The sequence below is a fragment of the Atta colombica genome, unplaced genomic scaffold, assembly GCF_001594045.1.
Source record: "Atta colombica isolate Treedump-2 unplaced genomic scaffold, Acol1.0 scaffold19, whole genome shotgun sequence".
Taxonomy (NCBI): domain Eukaryota; kingdom Metazoa; phylum Arthropoda; class Insecta; order Hymenoptera; family Formicidae; genus Atta; species Atta colombica.
The window spans coordinates 202,841-212,051 of record NW_017259282.1 but is presented as its reverse complement, the minus strand read 5'-3'; the positions used below and the strand labels follow the sequence as shown (position 1 = coordinate 212,051).

The 9,211-nt window shown below is 29.6% G+C and overlaps 1 protein-coding gene across 1 annotated transcript in view; it reads left to right on the top strand.

Moving 5' to 3' along the window:
* LOC108686792 (THO complex subunit 2) overlaps positions 1-9,211 on the top strand; it is a 49,225-nt gene that overhangs the window by 5,795 nt on the left and 34,219 nt on the right. The window contains exons 9-18 of the mRNA XM_018192259.1: positions 5,172-5,764; positions 5,847-6,081; positions 6,768-6,885; positions 6,965-7,127; positions 7,222-7,403; positions 7,600-7,884; positions 8,002-8,114; positions 8,379-8,574; positions 8,754-8,882; positions 9,017-9,145. Coding sequence (XP_018047748.1) covers positions 5,172-5,764; positions 5,847-6,081; positions 6,768-6,885; positions 6,965-7,127; positions 7,222-7,403; positions 7,600-7,884; positions 8,002-8,114; positions 8,379-8,574; positions 8,754-8,882; positions 9,017-9,145 — 2,143 coding nt within the window. The remainder of the gene's footprint in view (positions 1-5,171; positions 5,765-5,846; positions 6,082-6,767; positions 6,886-6,964; positions 7,128-7,221; positions 7,404-7,599; positions 7,885-8,001; positions 8,115-8,378; positions 8,575-8,753; positions 8,883-9,016; positions 9,146-9,211) is intronic.

The window sequence follows — 9,211 nt, the reverse complement described above, 5'->3', positions numbered from 1 at the left end:
TATATATATATATGTATATATGATCCACATACATAAATATGACATAGAATGATACACATCCATATTCACGTATGTGCATATACATACCTTCTTGTATAAAGCCGGTTCTATATTATATGTGTATTATTGTGTAAAGCCGGTTATATATAAGCTAATCGCAAGTTGCAACAGCCAATCTGAAGCTTGCATTTTGAAATCAACGCTTCATATTGATTGTTGCAACAAACTTGCGATCAGTTTGCAACTAATGTAGAACCGGTTTAACTCATAATTTTTATTTAAAAAAAGCAGGATAACAATAAAAGAACGCTAGTTTATAGCAAAAAATTATTTTGAATTGGATTTTGTGTTGCTTACAAATTTTTGAATGTTAACGTGCGCGTGAAGTCGCAAGCAAAAAATTCCAGCACATTACATTTCTGAGATTTAATATTCATTGGCTCCTCTTTTGACGATATTTGACATTTTATTGTAAAGAAGATTAACGTTATTTTGAAATTCGTTATTTTGAAAGATTAGAAATAAATTGTTCATCCTCTATATAAAACGAATTTATTAAATTTAATATTTTATTTTTTTAATTGTGTTATGATGGATGTAAATACAGAGTTTTTTCTAAGATAACAAATTTTCAATCTATAACAGAAAAAAGTCAAATATCACAAGAAAATTTTTCTACTTACGGCATCGGTTTCAGCATCAAAAAATATATAAGAAACACTAATAATTATTAAATGATGGCAATTGAGAGCACCAATACGCAGTAATTCGTATGTTGTATGTTCATACATTACTGCCAGTTGTCAGTACAGTATAATATATGTAACTATAGATTTTACGGAACTATAGATTTTCAGTATTAGCAGTCAACTGTTGTAGTAATATACGAACATAGCCTTAGACATAATATATTTCAAATCTTGAATAAAGATCGAACATTTCGGTTTTATTCATGCCATTGTCAGCGAAATTGAAGCAATACGTTGATACACACATAATTTTGATAATATCACAACTGGTCGAATTATTAATTATTATATATTGCGACTAGTTGTGATATTATCATGATTATCAATATATTGCTTCAACTTCGCTAAAGTAATAACTCGAATGGAGCCGAAAAGTTCGATCTTTGTTCAAGATTTGAAATATATTATATCTAAGAACAACGCATGAATTACCATTTATTAATGTTCATTATTTAATAACTATTGGTGTTATTATCTCGAGAGCCCAGTTTTATACTTTTGTTTTCATATATAGCCTTATATGGCTCAAAGTAATTAAAAGAAAAAAACATAGCAGAAGTAAGAATATAAAGAAGATTGTAAAATACATAGCAGAAGAAGAATATAAAACTTATTTTGCAGCAATATAAAACTTATTTTGAGTCTTTTTTGACTATCGTATGTGTGCACTCACGCACGCTCTAGATAATGGAAGTATTAGTTAGTGTAACTGCCGTTATTTATAATTAGTTACTTAAGCCGACAGCATATGATGCTTGTTTTCTTGAATTGCTAGCTGCATTAGAATCTTGCCACTGTATTGTGTATTGATTACGATGCTGACAATGCCAACATCATAACCATTACGGTTGCAAAATTCTAATCCTGCTAGCAATTCAGTAGTAAAACGAGAATCATATACCGCCAGTTTTAGTTACCTTATTGTAATAATGATTTAATAATGGCGTTAACTAACAGTAATTTTAGATTACAGTTCAGTCATATTTCAATCAATCTTTTAATCAACTTTATTAATAATAAAGATTTATTGACAAAAAGAATTGTAAAGAAAAAGAAAATCATCAGAAAAAATGTGTGGTGCAAATACCCCAACAAATAATATCTCCACTTATACATAAATATTTGTTCGCTGCATGTGTGAGACGGGGACCAGCACTGAGAACACTGCAGCATTGTTTGTGCCATGTGAAAAATATTTGCGTAATTGTATTGGATAACTAGTGGGATACGTTTGTACTGTGCCAGTGTACTTAAGAGTTAATATACGCATGAATTTTATTTCAAGTGCGTATAAATTAAAAGATGCACTAATCGCCTACACTAATCCTGCAATAATAACGCAAAGAAATGAACAGTTTTCGTGTTCGATTCATCTACATTAAACAAATGTTTCGAGACGGCAAAATATCTGGAAAATTTTTAGAAAACTAACTTTTATAAAAAAAAATGTTTTAAATGAAAGTTGTAAAGTTTAAAATCTAGTTGCTGGCTTCATCAGTTTGACTTTGTGTGGCATCGCCAAGGTAAGGCAAAGTCAACTCGAATTTTTTAAGTAAGATCCCTCACTTTTTCTTTCATTTTCTTATAATCCTTGTTGAGACCTTTTCAAAACACTATAATTTTATCCATAGATCAGCCATTTAGAAATTCTTGAATATTTTATGATAAGATGTCAGCGACTGTAGATAAATCGAACACAAAAATTGTTAATTTTTTTGCGCTAATACTTTTATGTTTTGCTTAGTAGGTCATAAACTATAACATATGAGAAATTTATTTGATTTCACTGAGATTCAATTTCATATAGATTAATGCGGAGTTCTTTATTAAGATTAGAAATAGAACTGCTCATATGAATACATTAACTAAAGTTTTTTATTAATGTTTTTTTATTTCTGCACTAGATTGCACTAGAATTCTCTTTCTCGCTTTTATCAAAATTAAACATACCGATCTCACTTTAAGTTCCAAAAGTTCAAAAAATAAACCTCATGTAAGAGAAGCGCCAATTTCGGTCAAAGTTAGATATTAGAATAGTACATCTATATATGTATTTAAATAAATTTATCTCAAATATATGAGTCATGACTGTGCATTGATATTTTCGGACTTGGAACACAATCAAATTAAATAAGTATAATAATATTCCCCCAAATTAAATTAGATTTTATTTGATGCTACTATAGAATCTTAAGGGGGCGCCCGATTTGATGTTACTATAACATCTTAAGGAGACCGAAAAATAGATGATTTTTCATAATTTTTAAAAAAATCTTTTGCACGTTCTAATATTATTATTCAAAAATGTAATTAAATTTTTTTGTATATAAAAAAGTATTATTAATGACAAAAAAATTAACATTGAAATTTGTTGATGTCATCATTTTGTATACATTCTGACGACTTTAAAGTCTGTTCAATGTGCTTTTTGTTTCCAGTTTCTTGCTTTTTGCTATTTTTTACATCTTGTCTTTTTGCTTCTTATTCGATTTTTTTGTCTTATATCGCCTGAGATAAGAGTTAATGAACTTCGGAAGAAATAAAAAAAATACATAGCAAGAAATACAATTGTCGATTGCAAAGGAGTTAAAAGCAAAAGGTAAAAAACAAGAAATAAGAAACAAAAAGCACATGTTGTAGAATAGACTTAATTCTTGTCTAAAACAAAAAATCAAGAAATATTTTTAATTTTCATATAATTGTATCCTAAATGAATCTAAAAAAAAAGTTCTAAATGAATCTAAAAAAAAGATTTCGAGTATTTTTGCACTGCAATTGAGGTGCTTTGGCGGCAGTCTCCAGATGATCGAGTTAGTTAAAACTTTGTTCGCGTTCTGAGTCTGTTCATCCGATATCGCGTTAACAAATCATTTAATTGATAAATTGGTGTAAATAGGAATCAAATGCTTCTCAATATTTCGATAGCCATCGCGTACCTATATATATATATCTGCATGTCGTATTTCCGTTGCAAGCGCTGAATCTACTGAAGGACTTCGAATTTCAATTAAAAATTTTAAGAACATATTCTCTTGAAGAGTTGTACTATCAATTTATGAAAAAAATTGATTTTTTTTACTTGTAAACCAGGCGCTCCCTTAAGTTAAATTTATTTCAAAGTTATTCATAAGACTCTCTAATCTTATTTGGAATTTCTTGGAAAATCTGGGAATTTTCAAGGAATGCTTTTGGAAAATTTGATTAATCAGCCTGTAAAACAAGACTTCTTATTTTATTCATTAACGAAAAATATAATTTTATTATCAACATTTAAGATTGTCAACGTATATGTGATTTGTATTTGAACCTCTTAGAGATTCGAAATTTTTAAATAATTTGTATTCGAACTGTAGGGATTCAAATCTGAATTGAATAATTCGTAGTATTTACGTCCCCGATCAAAAGTTCGGAAAGTTCAGACTTGCATATTTTCGCATTTTTTCATGACAATATGTCGGTGAAAAAAATTATAGAGAAGTTTTCGGCCATGTATTTTAAAGTGCAAAAATAGGACATTAAATTTGGAATTTTTCTACATTTTATTTTTACATTACATAAAATTGAAAATTAATTTTTTGCAATATTTTTGTCTTACATGTCTGAAGCGATGGATTGATAAAACATTCATCGGATAAAATTTAATATAAAAGCATTTTTAAAATAAATTTTTCAAGTTTTAAAATGTTTTTTGAAAAAAAAATGATACGGTGATTTTTTTCGCAGAATCGAATTTTTTATTGTGTATAAAAATCTTTAAAATAAATTGACAATTTCAAAAAAATTTGTGCAAATCAATCATATTATAACAAACATTTTCTCTTTTTTTTTAATAAGCTTTTTGCGAAGTTAAAAAACATTTTAGGAAAAGTAAGTTTTTACACAATAAAATTTTATACAAAAAATTTTGATATCTTTAAAAAAAGTATCGTATCAATTTTTCTTTAAAAAGCATTTTAAAGATTAGAAATCTATTTCAAAGTACTTTTATACGAAATTTTGTTTGCGATAATATTTTATCAAATTGCAGCACTTCAAAGTAAGACAAAAATATTGCAAAAAATATAAATTTTCAATTTTATGTAATTTAGAAACAAAATGTAGAAAAAAAAATCGAACACACAAATTTAATGTCCTATCTTTGTGCTTTAAAATGCACAGTCAAAAATTTTCTATGATTTTTTTTCACTGAGATATTTAACTTTTCATGAAATGCGAAAAAATTACAAGTGTTTCCATTTTTGTTCGTTTCATTTTTGATCGTGAATGTAATGTATGTATTGCTTATGTTAAAAAGGTAAAATGTAGAATTACATATTATTAAACAAAAACTATGTGTCGCCATAATAATAATAATCAAGATAATAATTAATTGTTATATCCTAATCGCAATGGTCGCAAATTTTCAACATTATTTCGTTGCAGACACTGTATTGTTTCTCCAAAATTGCCGGGTCGTAAAGTGCCTCCATTGAAGAGCTCTCTCTCTCCGCCATCATTATGCAATCTAGAGGACATTCACGATTACTTGTTGCCAATGTTGATTGTACTTGGACCGAATCTGCATCAGGATCCTATTCTAATGTACAAAGTGATGAGATTGTGTCACTCTGCTATAAAGCACTGTTCACTTGACGCGAGCAAGCAACCATTGAATAAGAATTGCAGTCTCTATTATGATATTCTGACAATACTTGATGTCGCGCTGCTACCTTCTCTTTCCTTTATGGATTGCAATTGTTGTGTTGCTGAAGAATTGTGGAATATTCTCAAATACTATCCATATCAAAATCGCTATTGTCTGTACGCGCGCTGGAAGAATGACACGCCTTTACAACATGCTGCATTGCTGCGGAAACGTGCAGATGCTCAAAAAAAGATCAAGTCGATCATGAAGCGCGTGAGCAAAGAAACTATCAAGCCAGTAGGCCGGTCAATAGGAAAACTTACGCATTCTTCACCAGGTGTACTATTCGATTATGTCCTCATACAAATCCAGTTATATGACAATCTCATAGGTACGTATCAAATATATACTTTCTATTGTTTTAATCATTTTTGCAAAGAAAGATCGTAACGTGTTTATCATATTGGATACAGGACCTGTGGTGGACTCTTTAAAATACTTGACAAATATTTCGTACGATGTTTTGGGATATTGTCTTGTAGAAGCGTTAGCGGGTGCTGACAGAGATAGATTTAAACATGATGGCACCAGTATATCCTTATGGTTACAATCTCTGGCTTCTTTTTGCGGAGCAATATTTAAGAAGTATAACATCGAATTAACAGGGTTGTTACAATATGTAGCGAATCAACTTAAAGCTCAAAAGAGGTACGTTCTCACGTAGATAAATTGCATTAAATTCAACTATTATCATATATTAATCAACAATAAATAAGGAGCTTCTACTAGATCATTCCAATAAACGAGTTCTGAAAGGTGTAAATAATAAACTTTATTATTCTTTTATTATAATTTTACACTTTCGACTATAATACTAAGTCCTCATCAGCCGTGTTTATAAATGAAATAAAAAATCCCGAAACAATAATTTATATAGACACTTAGAAATTAATTTCTCGCTATTAACCGAAGAATTGATTTGGATTTACTTTTATACGCGATTTTATAATTTGACTCAATATAATATAGTTGAATTTGTAACACATTGTGTGGATGAGATGATTCGATTAATATATTGTTTTATACAGTTACTGAAATTAATTCCTAAGTGTTATATTTATTATATATAAATTATATCTAATATATATATCTGTATAAATTATTGTTTCCGGATTTTTTATTTCATTTATAAACATATGAGGACTTAATATAGTCGAAACGTTCCGCGAAATTATAATAAAAAAATAATAAAATTTATTGTTTCACCTTTCAGAGCTCGTTTATTGATCTGATAAAAGCTCCTTATTTATTGTTGAAATTTATATGAGTGAATTATCTAATTTCCTATTGTAATTATATATTAATCAGTTTGCTTTAATATATCGCTCTTCTAGCCTAGATTTATTAATATTAAAAGAAATAGTACAAAAAATGGCTGGTATCGAGGCTGCCGAAGAAATGACGTCTGATCAACTCGATGCTATGGCAGGCGGAGATCTGTTAAAAAATGAGGTAAACTGTAGCATCGCATAAATTTGCAGTGTCGTAATTTTGATGCACACAAATTAACATAAAAACTTCTTCTCTTAAGGCCGGTTATTTTAGTCAAGTCCGCAACACAAAGAAATCCTCACAGCGTTTGAAGGAAACTCTCGCCGAGCAAGACCTCGCGGTCACTCTATGCCTATTAATGGCGCAACAGAAACATTGCGTTGTTTACAGAGAGACAGATAAATCTCATTTAAAACTCGTTGGTAAATAGAATTATGAGAAGCAAGACAAAAATTTAAAAATAAAAATTTTCTTTTTTCTGATACATATCATTTGCTATTTTTTTTTGTATAATAGGCAAGTTATATGATCAATGCCAGGATACGCTCGTGCAATTTGGTACTTTCTTGGGTTCGACTATGACAGTAGACGAGTATGTAGAGCGACTACCATCGATCCATTCTATGCTTCAGGACAATCACATACATGCAGACGTCGCATTTTTTTTAGCACGGCCAATGTTTGCGCATGCCATAAATGTAAGCAAGTTATTTAAATTCATATTTGTATTTTCTTGATAATAACATTGATTAAGTATATATCAGTCATTAATTTAGTTAAAAGATATTTAAATTTGCGTACATTGCGTAAAATTGTATACAATTTATTATCAAACCAAAATATAAATTGTTTAAATACAGATTTTTGTATTTTCTTAAATTAATTTTCTTAAAGATAAAATATGATGCTCTCCGTAAAGCTGATCCGAATTATAAGAAAATGTCCACGGCTATGAAGCAATTAAAGTACGCGGAAGCTGCGCAAACCGTTATGGCACCTGTCGCTCAGTCTGTCAGACCGTTGCACCCTTTAAAAGTTTGGGAGGATATATCGCCGCAATTCTTAGTTACGTTTTGGTCTTTATCGATGTATGATTTATACGTGCCGGTGGAGAGTTATCAAAGAGAAGTTGGCAAGTTGAAGCAGCTTGCAGTTCAAACCGTTGATTCCAAAGATATGGTACGCGAATATTATATATTTATTATTATTGATTATAGTGCTCTATGATTGAAAAATAATTTATTTCAAACTTGAAAATGTTATTCTTCCCTGATTTAAAATAATGCTAATTTTTAGAATTTAAGTAAAGGAAAGAAGGAACAAGAAAGATATACCACTCTTATTGAGAAGCTGCAGGATGAAAAAAGGAAACAAGAAGAACATGTCGAAAAAGTTTTTGCGTACCTGAGGTAAAATATTTCATTATTTCTTATAACATAAGACAATTATAAGACAGTGCTGGAATTTATTTGCCGATTGGCATTTAGACTGCTTGCGGATTGGTGAGGTAAGGAATGGGAACCAAGCTGAAAATCGGCTGAAAATTGTAAGTAAATTCTAGCATTGTCTTATAGCATATAAGTATAACATATAAGTATAATGAATATTATTAGTAATTGTATAATGTAGCAATTCAGTTTAATACTGATCGTACATTTATAATTAACTTATAGACAAGAAAAGGATACATGGTTTTTGTCACGAAGCGCTAAATCGGCGAAAAACGAGACGATAACACAGTTTCTACAGTTGTGCCTTTTCCCGCGATGTACATTTACAACTGTAGATGCCATGTACTGTGCGAAATTTGTACATACCATCCACTCCCTGAAGACTGCAAATTTTTCAACTCTGCTTTGTTACGATCGTGTAAGGAAGTTCTTTCTAGTATTCTTGTTATTATAGATAATTAAAGATAATTAAAGTGACATATTAATTTATTATTTTTATTTGTCCAATTTTTTGTCCAAGTTTTATTTGTTGTGTAAAATAAATGTATAACTTGTTACATTTCATTATATTTTTATGATAAAATTGGTTTCTTTCAGCTTTTCTGTGATATTACATATTCAGTTACTTCATGCACAGAGAATGAAGCAAATCGATATGGCAGATTTTTATGCGCCATGCTGGAAACTGTGATGAGATGGCATTCCGAAAAAGCCATATTTGATAAGGTAAGTTACAATTTTGCACATTTCGAGATTCTTAGAGAAGGACTTTAGAAAAGATATTTACGCTTTTGTTTTGTTATTTTGATAATCTCATATCTAATCTGAATATGGATTAGTAAATATTTTTTGTTGTGTAGGAATGCAGTAATTATCCTGGTTTTGTGACCAAGTTTCGTGTAAGCAATCAATTTTCTGAAGCGAATGATATGGTCGGATTTGAAAATTATAGACACGTGTGTCACAAGTGGCACTATAAGATCACAAAGGTATTTACATGATCTTGTGAACGATGTTCTGTATATTATATATGTATATTTGAATATATATATATA